Source organism: Eupeodes corollae, chromosome 1 (assembly GCF_945859685.1).
Source record: "Eupeodes corollae chromosome 1, idEupCoro1.1, whole genome shotgun sequence".
In the NCBI taxonomy this organism is placed as follows: Eukaryota; Metazoa; Arthropoda; class Insecta; order Diptera; family Syrphidae; genus Eupeodes; species Eupeodes corollae.
Window position 1 is genome coordinate 273,100,386 of NC_079147.1, and position 19,410 is coordinate 273,119,795.

Here is a 19,410-nt window from a genome sequence, read left to right on the forward strand (position 1 = left end):
ATCAAAACCAAATACATTCTCAATGCAATTTCGAGGTTTGGAAATGCAGCTCTGAAATTTTAATTTTCGAGATTTTGGTAGCAAAATAGTTCCAGCGATTGATCTGTTCCATAGTCTTTTTCCTTTTTGTGTGAGTCAATCCAAGACACAAATTGAACTAACTCGTTACCAAGACTAGGCTCTAAATCATCCAGATACACTTTCAACAATGCCTCTGTTGCAGCGTGCAAATTTTTAGCATCCATCTTCCCGATGTGATTAAGGAATCCAAATCTCGAACGTACAGCTTCATAGGCATGCAATATTTCAGTAAGAGAAACTCATAATCAAGCGGATTCGACCTTACATTTCTCGTTCTGGTGAGGGTGCGTGATTGTACATATTCATCAGTAGAGGATATTTTTTTCGCTGCTTCCTTGTATTTATCAAAATCATTTCGTTTAGATTCCACGAATAATTTCAATGATTGTAGTGCACGCATTTTCGATTCAATAACTATTTTATGGTCTTGCAACATCTTGTTTGTAGCGTTGAATCGCTCCAATATATCTTTGTAAAATGTTGCAAACAAAGCGTTTTCGAGACCACTCACCTTCTGTAGAAGGTGAATTGCTTCATTCCTCACGATGTCTTTTTGCTCTTTATTGGAAGACATGCACACATTCAATAACTATTTTATGGTCTTGCAACATCTTGTTTGTAGCGTTGAATCGCTCCAATATATCTTTGTAAAATGTTGCAAACAAAGCGTTTTCGAGACCACTCACCTTCTGTAGAAGGTGAATTGCTTCATTCCTCACGATGTCTTTTTGCTCTTTATTGGAAGACATGCTGGTTAGAGCTTCTTCGATTTCCGAATAGCCGTTGACTAAGGCTTTCGTAGCTTCAGCTCGAAAAGACCAACGAGTGTCGATGAGATTTTTCAAGACTAAAAACTGGCCGCTTTTCTTCTCCGATAATTTCTCAATCAGAATTCGATGCCGCTCTGTAGTGGCTGTTAAAAACTTGTACAAATTCTGCACGAAATCAAAAAATTGAACAGCCGATGGACAAATTACCAATTAGTCAATAATAATTGATTTTTTCAAGAATTGAAGATCATCGATTCTTCATATACAGCAATTTTATGTACATATATATATGTATATGTACATATGTATATATATAAGAACAAACAATTGTCGAGACACGGAATCGAATACCCAACCTCCGAGGTTGCGGGCAAGTACCACCCCACTCAGCCATTAAGCGATTGGGGTACTCCCTCAAGATTGGTAGTGAATAGGAAGTGCTTCCATTTGAGATTTTGATATTTCACTGATTGCCTGATTGGAGTGAACAAATATGGATTAATGATTTCCGTTATTTAAGATTAATATAATTAAATAATCATGTATGTACAAAGTACTGTATGCTGTAGGAAAAGGTAAAAGACCAAAAAAAAGGATATGAAAGGAAAAGATGTTTTCTAGTGTTTATTAGTTGGAACTTTAAACAAGTTTGTGGAGGCCCCGGGGCTTTCCCCCTCCCCTAAATCCGGCTCTGTCTGAAATAGAGAAATGTCAAACAAAATGCAGAAAAAACTTGACGTTTAGTGTAGTTCGCATTCAGCATGGTCCTTAAAATTTAACCACCATTTAAAAGAACCGAAATGATGAGTGTTTTAGAAAATCTTTTTAGTTGCTTGAGAGAGGTATTTACTAATCAATTGCCTTCTGGGTCCAAAGAAGCAGCAATTTGCAAGAGTTTGTCTGAAGTTATAGTGGTGCTTAGTTAGACAAAGCCCTTAACTATCTCAAAGTAATAACTGTCCAATGGTAATATTTTGTACACTTCAACGTCCTTTCTTGATAACAGCATATACTTGGTTTACCCTCATTTACCACTTTAACCATCTTTTCCGCTTCCGTCATAATGCTGAAAAACGCGTCACTGACAACACACTTTGATCTTTCAATTATGTTAATATCATCGGCGCTTCCGAGTAATTAGACAGACCTTTGGAAGATTGTGTCTCGTTTGAGTTTTACACAATTCTTTCCAGAATAACAATAGAAACGAAAAATTATACTTTTCTAAAATATAATTGAAAAAATTGTGTGTCTTAAATTTATGAATAGTGTAAGATTTTCCAGTAGGTAATTTGTATGCGCTTCTTTACTTTCCAGAGTAATTTATTCCAAATTTTTAGTCTTTGGACTAAATGCTTTTGGAATAAACTTAAGGTACTTACTTTTTTACTAGCGGTATGGTAATAACACACTTACTTGACGTTTCTATTCCAAAACCGCAAAACTTAACAAAATTTCGTATTTCAAAAACAAAATATTCATTATTTTGCGTGTTAGTATTTTTATTTCTCATATTTAAATATAACAATAAATTGATTTATATATTTTTATTTTTTTTTTACTTTTACTTTTGTTTTCTTGTTTTTTTTTTTTTTTTTATTTTTAATATTTGTTTATATTTTCTAAATTCATGTTTACATAATTTTGTTTTATTGATTTATATTAATTTTAAATAAAATATTATATTAACCGATTAATTTTTATAATAATAGCTCGTTTATTTGTCAAAGCCATTTTGTTTGTTCGAAAATGGCTGTACGTAGATAATGTTAACCTTATCTTAAAATTAAAAATATTTTTTTATCGCACAAAAAGCCATACTGCATAATTAATTACTTACAGGTGTATATTATTTATACCTACATTATAATTTCTAATAATCTATAATAGTAATTTTAATTAAAATTAAAAGTTTTTTAAAAAAAGAAAAACAAATATGTGCACTTTAATAAAAATAATTTTAAATTAAATGAAAACTTTATAAATTAATTAATTATTAGATACATTGTGTTGTTGCTGCTGCTGTTGCTGTTGTTGTTGTTGCTGCTGCTGTTGTTGTTGTTGTTGCTGCTGCTGCAACAGCTGCTGGTGGTGTTGTTGTTGCTGTTGAATATCCTTGCTCAATCGATAAGTCGACATAACATTCGCACAGCTCTGGTGAAAATACAAATTCCGCCCTCGGAAAAAATCAGATGAAAATTCCTTTATACCTGTCTTTAGAAAAGAGACAAACAATTGTTAGTTTTTCTTTTGATTGTTTATAATTTAAAGTACTCATTATACAATAATTTTTGTTTTTGTTGGTGAATAAGTTTTAGCGAAAAATAGAAATTAAAAAAGGAATTGCCATGCAGTGAGGTGCAATTTTAATATTTGCAAGCGAAACTAAAATTAAATGCAAAATTTACCTTACAAATGAAACATTTGTATTCTTCGTCCGGTTTATCCGAACTTATCCCCACCTTTGAGTCCTGCATTAAGTTTCCTCCGCCACCGGAGCCTGGAACGCCTCCAGTTTGTGCTGGCCCTGGAGCTCCTCCTGCAGTTCCCTGATGTCCACCATTATCCAAATCAGGAATTTTCGTACGTAATTCTTCGAAATTGTATTTGTTGTTATTATTATTATTGTTGTTGTTAATATTATTATTGTTATTATTATTAATGATGGGCATCTCAATATTAGGCTCTGTACTGGTAACTTGCGGCTCAGAACGAGGTCGTTCATCATCGGGGGAGTGGTTTTCATTTCTAGCAGAAAATTGAAAAATCATGGTTAAGATTTTTTGATTTTGTTTGCAAAAGAAGTTTCAGAGACTCTAAGAAATCTAACCTATTGTTCATGATGGTTTCTTCGAATTTTCGCTTCTTTGCGTTTAAGGTTTTCATCGAATCATCATCGTCAACGATCACATCTTCGTCGCTGTCATTATTGCACATATTTGTATCGATTTCTTTGCTATTGCAACTGCGTTCTTCGCCGCCGCCACCGCCGCCACACGAGTCTGCATTGTAGAAATGATGCGTTGTTGATGAAAGCTCGTTTACATTTTTCACTAAAATTCAAATTAATTTGAAATTTAACAAAAATCAGTTAAGATTAAAATTAAGACCGAATGAACTCACCACTGATATGTGGACTGGAATTTGATTCCCAATTGTTGTTCGAATTCGTCACATCATCCTCTGCACTTTCCTTATTTATCACACATGCAGTCCTGTACAGAACTCCGTCCAATTTACCAACACTACTCGAACTATTCATTTCGGAACCAGAATCTGGAACATCGTCATTACAACTTTCCACATCGACCGTTTCGATTTCTTCTTTAGGTTGTTGCTCTTCCTGTCAAATAAAATAATTTCACCACACCTTATGTCAAAATGTTGTTCTTTTGTTTCTAACTGTCAACAGAACTCACCTCACTCTTTGTAGCTTCCATTGAATATTTTCGCTTGCAAATCGGACACGAACTGCAAAATAAATTATCCAAAAAGTACATATCGTTACCGTACTTTCGTTTCCGTACTTTTATCCTTAGACGATTTTGTCGATTGTTTCGTATTCTCTGGAATGTCTTAAATCAAGAATTCAAAAGGAATGTTGATTAGTGGATATTGCAAGTTATTCAAAATATGTGACAACTCTTACCTCCCATCTATTGTGACTAGTCCGGATGGCATTCTCCTGGGCAGGACATGGTGGGGCAAACATATAATTGGATTGTAAATTCGCCCGCTCCATGCCTGCACTCAATTTATAAAGCCTATCTAGTTCGGTTAGGAAGTGTGAGTTCCATTCTTCGGGAGTGAGTTTCATTCCACACACCGGACACACGTCAGGAACATGACCACGGGCGCTGCCGTTTTTTTGTTGGCCACCACTGTTACTATGGACATCTGAAATAATTGCATAGAAAAACACCGAAAATATTAAAATGGATGTGAGTGAGTAATTAAATTTGAATTAATTTTGTTTTGTACATTTCAAAACATCATCAGAAAATCAAAATCCTCAAAACGAGGAAAAAAAAAGCAAAATAAATTTAACGGTCATTACATCCTGACGTAGTGAATAATCAACGAACCTTGTAACAGATAATAACCATTTTAGAGCTCTGTATAATGGCGGATGTAGCTGTAGTAGATTGTAGATATAGATTTGATGTGACGCCATCTGTTGTCTATATTGCAAATTGCATTTAGTGCTACGATTGCATTTTGAAAAAGATATGATTGTGCAGATAGAAAGGACGAAGTTATAGAAAATGGGGATGCGAATTAGTATAAAATATCCAACAAACCAAGGATGCAGTTTATGGATGATGCTGATGCATATTTGGAAAAAGAAGCGCGACAAACATATCGGATTTAATGGTGACAATTACAGTTTTAGAATTAAATTGCATAAAGATGCGGCAACATGCGTGACTACCAATATATTCCGATGCCAGTCAAAATGCATATCCTGCTGGGGCTGTAACTAATAGTCCCCGGAAGATTCTGGGTTTGAAGGAATTTTGAATGCATTTGCTGTATTTTGTATAATGATTATTTAAATCGGGCTTGATGTTGCCTAACTGCAGTAACTTACACGGAATTGGAGCCCAACGTGAGATTTGATGTGAATTAGGTACAAAGCAAGTTAATATCGAATTTAATGATATTAACAAAGATCGATTGATTTATTTTATATTTTTTAAGATAGTTAAAACGACACAAAGAATACCGAAAGAAAATTTGATTGTAGCATATTACTTGACGAAGTCTCAGCAACAATACCCGTGTTTTGTTGGTATCCGCAGTATGGTTACTACCTATAAAAGTTAGAGTAGAATCTTACTATGGATGGGTTTTTGACATATATACGAGTCTCGAATGGATTTTATGTGATTTCGTTCTCAAATGTTGGTACGATTGATACTGAATTTGTATCTCGATGGCTGTGTTAATTGAGCAGTTGTGCATTTGGAATTATGTATGTGTTTTCCATTGGGGAAAATAATCAATCTGTTACTGTTGATATTATTTGAAAATGGACTAATTACACCTTGCACAATAGAAAAGGTAGTTAAGGTTTGCTATGTTTCCAGCAAAGGTTTATTTCAGTTTAGATAAAATAAATCTTTTTGGTGTTTCCACTGCATAAGAAGATTAAAAAATGATTAGGTATAACATCTCTTTTCCCCACTCCTCCGCACAGATTTTTCTTCTTAAATTTCGACTCGACTATGATCTCCGACGGAAATAGAGTTAAATCAAGCTCATTTCAACTCGATTCAGGTGTATAAAGAATTGAGCTGGCTTCAACATCGCATTTTAATGTAGTAGTCTACGAACAAACCTGCTTTTTGAAGCAATTGTTATATGTACTTTTTTTTTATAGAATCTCAATTTCTAGATATTTTCTTACCAATTCTTCTTGAAAATTGTCCGTTTTATTAGTTTTAGTTAGTTTTTTTTGGTAAGATCTTCTTTCAGTTGTAACAATTTTTTAAATACAAAAATTTGACTACTGCGGATCGTTTTATTTGGCAATTTCTCACTGTACTATATATGGAATGTCTTTCAGTGCAAAATAATTGGGAGTTATACTCGACCCTAAAATAAACTGGAAACTAAATATTGAAGTACTGATTAAGAAGGCCTGTGTTGCCTTCTACGCCTACAGCAAAACTTTCGGGAAAAAGTGGGGACTTCAGTCGAAGATGATTTTATGGACGTACACAGTCGTAGTACGTCCAATCTTAACATATGGTTCGATTGTGTGGTGGCCTGCTCTTAGCAAAGCCTATAATATTGATAAGCTAAAGAAGATTCAGAGAACAGCTTGCGTGGGCACCACAGGGGCCATGCGTACTTGCCCAACGGACGCCTTAAACGTTATTTTGGATCTTCTACCAATCGAACTTTTTATTAAATACATAGTTTCCTGCAGCGCTATTAGGCTAAAGGAATCAAACAGCTGGTTGTAAAAACCTTATGGTCACAACAACACAACGAAATTGATTCCCTCAGATATTATTTCCTACTTTGAGCCTTAGTAAGGGTTTTAAGGTTATTTTCCCATCCAGAGAAGAATGGGAGGATGACATCGTGTCGATAGGTTTTGACACAACCATCTTCACTGACGGCTCAAAGATTGAGTGCGGAGTTGGGACCTTTTCTGAGTCCCTAAATGTAGCTAAATCCTTTGGGCTTCCTGACTTTGCTAGCGTTTTTCAGGCTAAACTGCTGGCAATAAGGGGGGCATGTAAGATACTTAAACAAAGCCCAAACCAAAACCGAAATGCGGCTATCTTTACAGACAGTCAGGCAGCTGCCAAAGCCATTAACTCGGCCATATCCTCATATAAATTGGCCCAGCAATCTCGCGATGAGCTTTCGAGCCTGAATATTAACCTCGGCGTCATAGCTCACTTGCGTAAATATTTAACATTCCTCTTGGTGCTATGAAGAAATAAATCTTTTCTATCTACCAAACTGAATCAAACCGAAGGTGGAGCAATTTACCCAACTGCATTATATCTAGAAAGATATGGCCCATCTATAATAAAACCCGTACAAACGATCTTCTGTGCAGGTCAAAGCAAGACATAGCCAGGATTGTTGCGGTTTGTACCGGACATTGGCCTAAAGGAGTTCATGCAGAGAAGTTGGGTACACCTTTTGCAGTAGTTGTAGTGACCAAAGAGAAAGTGAAACGATAATCCATTTCCTCTGCAAATGTCCTGCTTTGGCAAACACTAGAATGTAATACTTTGGAAAAGCATTCTTTCACGAACTTGATGAGCTATTTGAGACAAAGATTAGAGATCTAATCTTTTTTCTCAATGCGACAAAATGGATCTAACATAATCGCTATGAAGCTTCTCTATAAATCTATCCTTTCAATCATAGGTCAAACGAGTTTTTGGTATCAAAACGGCGCACTACAGCGCTAATTGGATCTCAGGCTAGGTTGCCTTGTGATCGCCATTTCTACCTACCATATATGGAATACAAAAAAAAACGCATTTATTAACTTAGGTTCTAGGCGGTCCATGTATATACACTCAAATATGGTGCAAGTAAATTTAGAATAAGTTGATTTTTAATGCCATTGGGCTTGTTAGAGTACTCAAGCAATACTTAAAGTAGTGCAATTCTTAATGTTTGAGGGCTCGACTACAAATCTCTGAATTTTCATACAGCAAGGCGGGATGATGATGGCTTTACTACTAAATTGTTTTTATTAGCCCGAAGAAACAGCGGTTAGCAAGAGTGATCCTTTGCTTGATCTCAGCGCTGGTGTTGTCTTCTGTGTTCATAGCGGAGCCTATAAGTAGACAAAACTAACTCAAAGTTACGTCTGTCAATGATGACGTTTTGTCCGAAACGTCGCCGTCGGTGTTGTACGTCCTTTCTTGACGACAGCTTGTACTTTGTTTTGCCCTTATTAACTGCTAAACCCATTTTTGCCACATTTGCCTCAATACTGTCAAAAGGCCCATTGACATCACGCTGAGTTCTTCCGATTATGTCAATTTCATCAGCATTTGCTAGTAATTAGAACGATTTTTTAAGCCTTCAGCTTAACTAATACATAATACATAGAAAATCATCAATATTAGATCAAACATTGTTAAATGGCGCCCAATGCAAGATAAAGGAAAACTGCATTTTTATGCAATTGATATTGAATAAAAAGTTATTTTTTCTTAAACATTAAATCGCTCAATATTAAAACAAATATACATACTTACAGAACCTAACTTAAAAGAAATAGAATTTACGGACAAAATATTTAAGTTAGGTAACGGATCAAATAAGAAGAATAAGCATAGAGCATCGCTTGTCCTCATGTTTACTCTTTTTATAAGCACCCAATGACTACGTGTATATATTCCTACCTATATGTATAAAGTTTACTTTGTATGTCTTAATTCTATCTGCTATATTGTACCACACAAACTCATTTCCTAATGCCTAATATATATGAATGTATGTATGTATACCTCCTGGCATACCGTACAGCGCACACAAAAAACCAATAATAATTCATTTCATAATATCAAAATTAATTTTCCAAATCCAATTTGTTATGCATCCACCATCCTAATCCATTCTATACTTATTATTAATATTATAACCCATACCTATAACTTTACCCCATTTCATTGGAAAACGAAACAGTTTTTCAACAGCAATTAATAACTATATAACATCGTATAATGTTCCACTTCAACTCACCCAGCTAATCACTTCAAATCTGTGCAAAGTCATCTCTCACCTAACTGTATTCTAACCACACACACATTTATATACATATACACACACAAAATGCACAGGTTTAGGCATAGGCATAACCCCCAACTTATCATACATAACTTACAACAACTGCTTGCTGAATGTTTTCTCTTAAAAGCTCATTAAAAGCAAATCATTTAAACAAATTGCAAGGCAAAATTCTATTTTGTTCGTGTACCTATCTACGTTTTCACTCTCTTCCAACATACCCTTCACGATTTAAACAAAACTTCAAAACGTCAAAAGGTCAAAGAGTTTTGAAAATATACACAATTCAACTATACTTAGGTATACATCTATAACTGTAACCAAAATAGGGCTTCAATATATCCGTTAGCTGTGGAAGGCCATTATATATTTCGCAAAACATTACAAGTAGATATGTCTACAAAATGACAAACCGTATATGTAGGTAAGGAAGTTTAGTATAGTTGTTTCATGTGGTACTCCACGAACTCACCCCGAAATGAGGTAAACAAACAGTTAACAGATGTCATCCCCCATGAAATCTCATTTCCACATTGATATCTATTCATTTCGCAGTTTAATTACTCCGTTACTCGTTACAGTCGTAAACCCAGATGAATTTCCCTAATTTTCTAAGCTAAAGTGTGTCAAATTTAAATATAAATATTTTTGACAGCTTCTGTCTCTTTGGGTGTTTTGATAGGGTGATGGTTGTGGCAGCGCCAGCGGTGGTGGTGGTGGCGGCAATGTCTACAGCACCTTGCAATACCACATGGAGTGGGTCACAGATAGTAGGAAGTACAGGTTACTGGTTTTAACCATGGCCACATTTGGATTTGGGAAGAAGGAAATACAAACAAAAATTCAAACCTCCATGTCAAATGCCAAACAATGTTTTATGAAAAAAACGCACAAAAATAATGAATGAGGAAAAATAAAACTGTATGATTTGCACTGAAGGACAGGCACATTTTTTGACAGTTCGTTGAATTGTGTTGTTCGCGGTTAAAATGTCAACAGCATTTTGTTTGCAGCAGGTTGTGGTGAACAGAAAAATAACTTTTTTTTCGTTCGTTTTCATACAAATGCGACTCTCATTAACAGTTAACCTTTTTAATAAAATAAAACGAATTCACGCGCGCTTGAATAGACGTCAAAAAGTTTTTTGGTTTTATTTTTAAAACCACACCTACCCACACTCTACCCTACCGACCGACCGATCATAGCAAGTTTTGCCGGAAATATTTTGCATACGCATGAATGTTGAACACATCCTCCGTACGTCATTCTATACTCTGACGCCAACACCACCACCGGCTGCCAAAAAATCAACCAACCAACCGATGCGAGCGTCCGTCCGTCGACGGAACTCATTCATCCGTCTAATTTTCCGGAAGTTCTCATTCTCATGTGTTTGATGATTGTTGTTTTTTTTTCGTGAATCGCGTTATTGTTTTGATATTATCTTTGGTTATCGTTTTGTTATATCGTTTTAATAAAAATTCCACAATTCCATTGTGTTGGCCACATTATTTATTCTTGCAATTGCAATAAAAATCCCTATTAGTCACATGAAAGTATAAGCATATGAGGCTCATATTTCTATACTCCGGGATTCCGTTCTGCTACTGGCCTGGATATGGTGAGGGGATTGAATATAAAGCAAAAGGATACAATATACATAAAAGGACATATCCCGGGGATTGGACTCGCTGCGCTATACCTACTCTCTAACAGCGAACAACCCTATTTTGAAAGTATAGGAAAACTCATAACTCATTTTCCTTTTATGGAATATGGTTTATAATATTTTGTTGTTGTTTTGCGTTTATTGTTTGTTGATTTTTTTCGGTGTTAACACGTGTATTAATTTATGAATTTATGTTATCCTTGTTGAAATTGAAAAGTACCTACCACTGTGATTATAAGAATATGGTGGATGATGATGATGATGGTCTGAAGGTTCAAAAATCAAAAAATATGCACTGCAATTATTTTATATTGCTTTATACATTTTTGTTTTGTTGTTGTTTGTAACGTGTTTGGCAAAGTGACAGGTCAAGTAGAAAATTTGATATGTCATCGAGAATGTTACCCTTATAACAAGTTGTGTTAAGTCAGGGGATTGCATGCAGAATATTTTTGCTGAAAAAATAACCACTTTTATTCTTTGAAGTCATCACCAAATTGCAAAGTAATATTCTCGACGACTGTCAATATTTTGATAAATTGAAATTCGGTTTGAAATTCCATAAATGGGACGTAGTTCCAAAACGTCAAACAAAATATCTTATGCTGTACTGAAATTTCTGTGAATTTTGGTCCACTCAACAAGACTGGATAAAGATTAAGAAATAAACTTCACACAGAGTTTTCTAACAAGACGTTTGATTTTGATATTTATTACCTTCTCATAGGAAGTAATTGTAATGGGTCCGATATGTCAAATTGAACATTTTAACATTTATCGACGTTTCAAGGTCCTTGGAGTCGAAATAAAAGATTTTTAGAAAGATGTCTGTGCGTGCGTGTGTACGTACGTTCGTACGTCCGTACGTTCGCGACGTTTTTTCGTCTTCCATAGCTCAAGAACCAGAAGAGATATCGATTTCAAATAAATTTTGTTATACAGATAATAAGGCAGAAAGATGCAGAAAGGGCTCTCAAGAAAATTGCGTGAGTGGTTTTTTTTACCATAGCAGTTTGAAAAAAGGTGAAAATTTCGGTTAACCCCAAATATCTTACCAACCAAAAATGCTAGAGGCTTAAATTAAATTGTATATAATATATAGTAACGTTATATCAAAAAAGTATATTTTTTGAAAAAAATCCATTTAACGTTTTTTTTTAATAAATCAAAAAAACTGAAAAAAAAAATTGTCGCCTACAATATTTTACGACTGAAATATGATTTCATCTCTAAAACAATTTTGTGCAACGAAGAATAATGTTTTTGACATCTGATAAAATTTTGAGCAAAATCGAATTTACAAAAAATAAAAAACCTAAGAAAAAAATTAATAAAAGTTGGTAAAAATTGATTTTCGGCTCAAATATCTTCTCAAAACTTTGAGATATTGGCTTTAATTTACTTTTATCTTTCAAAAAATATTGTTGTCAACATTTAGTAAAATTTTGAAAGCAATCGAAATGACAGTTTTTGTACAAAAAATTAAAAACCGGAAAAAAATTAACAAAAGTTGGTAAAAAATGATTTTCGACTAAAACATCTTTTCAAAAATTTGAGATAAAAGCTTTTTACTAATTTTTACTTATAAGAACTATTATTTTCAACAATAGGACAAATTTTGAGAAAAATCGAATTAACAGTTTTTTTACAAAAAATAAAACCTAAAAAAAATGTATAAAAGTTGGTAAAAATTGATTTTCGACTCAAATATCTTTTCAAAAATTGTAGGTTTTGGCTTCAAACCAATTTCGTGTTATAAGAAATATCGTTTTCAACATTCAGTAACATTTTGAAAGCAATCGAATTGACAGTTTTTGTACAAAAAATTAAAAACCTGAAAAAAATTTAACAAAAGATGGTAAAAATTGATTTTCGACTCAAATATCTTTTCAATAATTTGAAATATTGGCTTTAAACTTATTTTATTTCACAGAAAATATTGTTTTTAATATTTAGTAATTTTTATATAAAAATCCAACAGTCCGTCGAAGATGTTGAGAAGTTCAAAAGCAGCAATGATGTTCAAAAGTTTTATGAGCAGGTGAAATAAAATTCACAAGTTCATAAAACTAGCACCAAAGGCTGCAAAGGCGAGAGTAGAAACATTATAGTTGGACCACAGTCTATACTGAGGATATGGAAGGACCACTTCTGCAGACTGTATAACGGCGAAAATGAAGCGCATTCCTTTAAGACTCTTACCATCCTCGTCCTTTTGTAACCTATGAAAGCACCTTGGATCATTTCGAGAGAAAAGTTCTTTGCCTGATCTACGGTCCCCTATTCATAGAACGTTAGTGGAGGACCAGATGAAGCATTACGGGTTGTACAGCGACGTAGGGTAAACCAGAAGATAAAGGTCCAACGACCGAGATAGCTGGTTCAAGTAGAGCGCATAAAAACCAATACTCGGTCCGGAAAGTCTTCGAATTCACGGGAGACTAGCTAGGGACCGCGCTAGGTGGAGAAGTTTGCTGGGTGAGGCGCTATTTCTCACAGGACTTTAGCGCCATCTTAAGTAAGTAAATGGTGATAAGGCAAGTGCAATGCCCAAACGATTTTTGCGCAACAAATTATATTTATTATATTTACTATTTGTGCTAGAAGGTTAGTGGAGGATCAGATGTAGCCTTACGACTTGTACAGCGACGTAGGCTTAGCCAGAAGATAAAGGTCCAACGACTGAGATGGCTGGGTCAAGTAGAGCGCAAAGAAACCAACACACTACTATGTGGTCTTCCAGTCTTACAATCCGAGAAATGTACTCAATTATTTAAATGTGAAAAGAATAAAAACGTAATAGATTTCTAATTGAAATTGATTGTATTTGTTTTATTGTCATACAAGAAGATGACAATCGAGAAAATTATTATGTTGCGTGTATCAATAAATGCGTTTTTTTGGTATTCCTTAAATAGTACAGTGAGAAATTTCCAACAAAATGATCCGCAGTAGCCACATTTTTGTATTTAAAAAATTGGTACAACTTGAAGATCTGTCACAATAATAATACAAAAAAAAAACACACACAAATAGAAGAAAGTTTTGTGAAAATCAAATGTTAAAAGCAAAAAAACTAACTAAAACTAATAAAATGGACAATTTTCAAGAAGAAATGGTAAGAAAACATCTCTCTACGGGTTGTTCGTAGAGTAGGTGCTACATTAACATGTGGTGTTCAAGCGAGTTTGAAGATCGCCTCAATTCTTTATACACCTGAATAGAGTTGAAATGAGCTTGAGTTGACATGATTCCCGTCGGAGATCGGAGTCGAGTCAAAACTTGAAGAGAAGAACTTTTGTGGAGGAGTTTTTTGCATGTATGTGTACAAAAAATATAGTTTTGTTTTAATCAAATTACAAAAACAAAATAGACATTGTTTAATACGAATCAAACTATCTCATTTGAACTTCACACATCGATAACATCCAAACACCATTTGCATTTTTGAAAGAGCTGTCAAACCTAATCATTTTTAAATCTTCTTGTGCTGTGGAAACACCAAAAAGATTTATTTAATTTAAACTGAGATAAACCTTTGGTGGAAACATAGCAAGACTTTATTATCTGTTTTATTGTTTTCTCTTGCAAAATAAGCCCAGTTTGTTCAATTTGAGTAACAAAACTAAATAATATCAACAGTAAGATTGATTTGTTTCCCCAATGGAAAACATATACATAATTCTAAATGCTTAACTTCTCAACGAACACAGCCATCGAGATACAAATGCAATATCAATCGTACCAACATTTTAGAACAAAATCACATAAGATCCATTCTAGACTCGTAAGATTTTACTCTAACTTTTATCGGTGTTATTCATACTATGGATATTGTTTTGCTTTTCGTGTAAAATCCTACTATATTATGGATAGATTTTCCAAAAAAACACGCGTAATGTCAGAGACGCTTAAGCTTTCAGAACTTATGACCGAAATTGTTCGGTTTTCCTTCGATTTAAACCTGTTGGGCTTTAGCATATTCTACAGAAAGCCATATAAGGTACTTCCATTTTTAAATTTTGTTGACAAATCAATTGATCAAAGACTTAAAAATGTCAAAAATCAAAATGCTTATCATCAATTTCAAAAACATTCCATCGAAAGAAAAAAAATGTTTCAAATTAATAAAATTTTGACAAATAACCCTTAATCATTCTCAAAAGCTCATCATCAATTAATTACACTACAAACAAGAAATACCACCATCAACAATAGAATAGCCCAATAAACATACACCACCTCCATAAATAGCTCAATTCCGATACCGCACGTAAGCGATTGCGCTGCGATGCCGAAACCAATCTTTTAGAAAATTTATAGCATTCAATTTAAAATTATATCTTTCTTTTTATGGGCCCCAATTCTCTTCCTATTTAATGTACATATATACATATGTATGTTTGTATTATACCCATCCCCCCACAAAAAATAAAAACATCCTGTTTTAGTCTATTTGTTTAACATTCAACCTCGATACGCGACCCCTGATCTTTTAGAATTTTTATTGATATTTGAAAATATCCCCCACATTTCAACACTTCTTCATATGCATCCACAATACACCGTGACTCGCGCCGGGTCTGGAGCCGGGCTGGGTCGGGCCATAAGGCCACAGAAGAACGCCTTATACCCCGCACACTTCCGTAAACATTTCAAGAATCCATTCAAGGAGATAAACCAAAGAAAGAAAGAATTTTCCAAGTGCCACTTTACTTAATCGATTGATGATGATACAAGACAAAGGCAAAGACAACGCTCTACAGCGACGACAACGTAAAAGCTAATCATGGATGATATGAGATGCGCCTCCATCATCTTCGTCGTGTCGTATGCATCCACCCGTTCCTCTGTATACATCGCAACTCCAGCGGGTAATCAAAACAAAATGAGCACGATAATCGGGAAACAATATTATACCCTTCACCATATATGAATGAACGTACCTAAGTTTAATTGGATTATAATAGCTCGCGACCGGAATTTTCAATCCTCAAAGATGCGCAGCGCCAGAATAAATCCTCCTCCATCCGCTATCCGAAATGGAGCATGCATCCATATGGTGTTTATGAGACTCCTTCGAGCGTGCGATGCTCTAATCGCCGAACAAATAAACAATCATTACCCGAAAAATTGACGCTTCTCGGGATAAGACAATGAGGCGAGTATGATGTTGATGTGATTCCAGCATTGTTCTTCGGATTTCGACTGAATTTTGAATTTCGATTTTCGACAACCCCTGTGCATCATACTCTGCATATCCGCAATCCGCAAACGTCATCGCATCACGGATGAAGATATTCCAACTTTGTAAATATAAATTCCCGGTGTCAATCCTTTGCTCTAGAGCATCAGAACTAAGCAAGCTGAATGAGAATGAAAGATACTTTTGTTCACTCTTCAATTTCAATAAAAGATACTCTGAATCTAGTCGAGTTGGACCCATCCGATGATGCTGCCGATACTTATACACCGCTGCTGCCACCACGCCGCTAAGCATCATCCAATACTGTTTTTGAAATGACACAGCCGGCAAAATGGCTCCATATCTGTGAACTGTGAGTGTTTGGTTTGACGTTTATACAAGAGGAAGAATCTCTTAATTACGATCATTATTTCTAATCGTTTTGCGGAGCGTTTGAGAGCTCCATGAGGGATGCGAACATATTGTGCAAAGGGAAAGGATTGTATAGAGTTTCGTTTTTAACCCTTTCTCATGATGATGATGACGATGGCTATGAATGTTTTCATGTAGAACTCTTAAACTCCTTCTCGCTCTTTCACAATGACAAGTGTAACAACACGCTTATTGTGTGTTTTTAGATATTTTTGGAATTTTGACAGTTCCAGGGCGAAAAGCATTTGAGTTCTGTTTTTTTTTGGTGATGTTGTTGTGGGAAATGTAAACTTTGCCGCTTCCGTTAGGAATTCATTTCAAAAATAGAGTTGGGGGTGGTTGGATGGTTGGGTGAGTTTCAAAAATATTTGGAATTCGTCAGGAGAGTTGTAATTATTGTAAATTGCGAAGCTATTTTAGGTGAAATGATTGTTTCAATTTCAGAAAGGGTTGAAGATGGGCAATAAAGTCGTCATTTGACACTTGTTTATGGATAGATGGAGTTTTTGTTGCGAAGGAGGGAGAAGGAAACATATAAATACATTGGTAATTAAATATTTACATTGAAATTAAATGTTTTAAAAGTATTTAGGGGAGGTAGATACATTTTCACTTTGATAAACAAAATGGACTTGTTCATATGTATGTACGTATTTATTTCAAAATCTAAACGTAAGAAAAGCTTTAAAAGGAAACACCTTTTGCCTTTTTTAATGTATTAAGACATTAAGAAGTTAATTCGCGCAGAAAAAATCTAGAAATTTTAGTCAACTTTGACAAAAGGAAGTACCAAATTAACTTGCCATTGGTTTTCTCTAAAATTATTCACATCGTTTTTAAATGAGTCAAATTTATCAATTTAGGGACTTCTAAGTCTATGTAATCAGCACACTGGTTGAGAAAATAACATATTTTTTTCAGTCCCACAAAGAAAACTATCACTTTATGAATTTTTGAATTAACCTTAAATTTAAGACTTTCATAACTTTGAAAATAGTTTTGGGTAGATTTTGAGCGCTGAGTTCAAACTTTGATTTTCGATATCTCCATAAATGTTAAAAACATTATTTCTATATTTTCCAATATATAGAATTGCTTAGACAACAGATTCTTTATTAGAGCCAAACTTCCTAACACTTTTGTTTATTTTTCTGTTAAAAACTGTTTTAGCATAAATAGTGAAGCGACAGGTGAAATCTTTCCACTAATAATGATTTTTTCGAATATCACATCAAAAAATATAAATATTTCAACTGAATATTAAAGAGAGGAAATAAAGTTATGGAAAACCAATACGGATTGTGTTGTAAACCTCAAAAAGTGTTCTATATGTACGTGATTTTTCATATTTTAAAAAGTAATACACATTTAAAAAACTTGAAGTGATATATTAATTTTGAATTCGAATTTGAATTTGTGCGAAGATTAAGGACAAAAAAAAACATTAAAGACAAAAAAGGAATAGCAAAATTACTTATAATTTTTTCCTATTCAAACTCTCAAAGGGTTTTATTTCCGTTTCCGAATTGTTTAAATTTGCCGGAGTCATAATTTTGACAATTTTCAATCAATTGATTTAAAGTTTAAAATAAATTTTTAAAAATACATTTTCCATCGAAGTACTACTGTGGACTAACCTCTCAAGTCTGAGTTGTTTTCTATCGAGATATTTGAAACGTTTGGCCAATTTAAATAAAACCTGTAAATTTAATATTTTTAAACATTTAACCAACTATAAAAAATGCATTTTCTCGCAGAATAAAATTATAGTGAAGGTGAACCATTCATTGTTTGCAAAATATTTATGCTGAAAACCTATTTTCTTAAAATTTTTGTAAGCCTATATTAAAATTGAAATTTGATTTGTTAAATTAACTTAATCGATAGCATTATTATTATTTGTTATAGACATTTGTATATTTTTAAATACTGTCTAAAAAAATTTCAAACGTAGCTCAACATTTTTCCATTTTCATTTTTTCAAAAAGTTTATTGAAATTTTATGAAAAAACGGTTTTTGCGAGTTAAGGCTTAAAAACATTGGACACTTTTTCAGAGCTAAAGCAATTAAAAGAAAAACCAAATGGGAAATCTTTAGGGCTCAAATGTTCAGCGAATTATTTCTTTTTGTTGATATTTCCAAAAAATGTCCAATTGGGACCGACAAAATATAACCACAGAAAAACCCTTCAGCCTTAGCAAAAAAAGTCACTGATATTTCTCTAAAAACCATGAATTTAGATTCTTGAAATTTCAATAAATTTCACCAACTTCGATTACATTTACTTTCAATGGCTGCGTTCAATCTCGTGTTGAATAGAGTAATTTGGATATTTGGATTTTTAGATACATTGTTGAACGAGTTGGACAGTTGTATTGAGATGGCTGTCAAAAATTTAAAACAACTTTCAGCTGTTCACAAAAAGCAGAGAAACATTTAAGCTTCGAAGTCAAAATTGTTGTAGGATAAAACATTTAATGGATAATTCAACTGATTCGTCGGACGATGATGAATTGGTAGGTGCGTAACAATAATGAGAACAAAATAAGTCAATTTTGAAGTTTAAAAAATAGATCATAATTACCTTATAAAATTCGGGAGCAAATAACTTCTTCATCGTCTATTATGTACAGAACATCCTCAAATACAACTTCAACTAACATTTTGTATCTTTTTGCTTAACGACAAATACAAAAAGCTGAAACTCTATTTTTAAGTTTCTTCAAATTCAATCATGTATTGAATCAGTTGTTCTGTCTGATACCTGCGTACGTTAGAAATTCTTGGATACCATTGGATTCGTTTTTTGACATCTCAGCACTTTTTGATCAGCTGTAATTTTACACGTAAAACACTAACAAAAAGGTATCCGGATACCTTATATGTCTGAGATTGAAGGCAGCCAATGTAATGTTATCAATATCTAACTTTCTGAACTAGAGTATAGAGGTACAATGTGTAGCAAAAGTCATCATCCAATTGGAAAAAGCAAATGTCA

At 33.9% G+C, this 19,410-nt stretch overlaps 1 protein-coding gene across 1 annotated transcript in view; it reads right to left on the reverse strand.

The window, feature by feature from the left end:
• Positions 1 to 2,710: 2,710 nt before the first annotated feature.
• Positions 2,711 to 19,410, reverse strand: part of LOC129950554 (protein Teyrha-meyrha) — a 100,179-nt gene continuing 83,479 nt past the window's right edge. Inside the window, exons 4-10 of the mRNA XM_056062489.1 lie at positions 4,501 to 4,748; positions 4,271 to 4,426; positions 3,975 to 4,194; positions 3,682 to 3,904; positions 3,260 to 3,599; positions 2,866 to 3,065; positions 2,711 to 2,732 (exon numbers count right to left, since the gene is read on the reverse strand). Coding sequence (XP_055918464.1) covers positions 2,711 to 2,732; positions 2,866 to 3,065; positions 3,260 to 3,599; positions 3,682 to 3,904; positions 3,975 to 4,194; positions 4,271 to 4,426; positions 4,501 to 4,748 — 1,409 coding nt within the window. The remainder of the gene's footprint in view (positions 2,733 to 2,865; positions 3,066 to 3,259; positions 3,600 to 3,681; positions 3,905 to 3,974; positions 4,195 to 4,270; positions 4,427 to 4,500; positions 4,749 to 19,410) is intronic.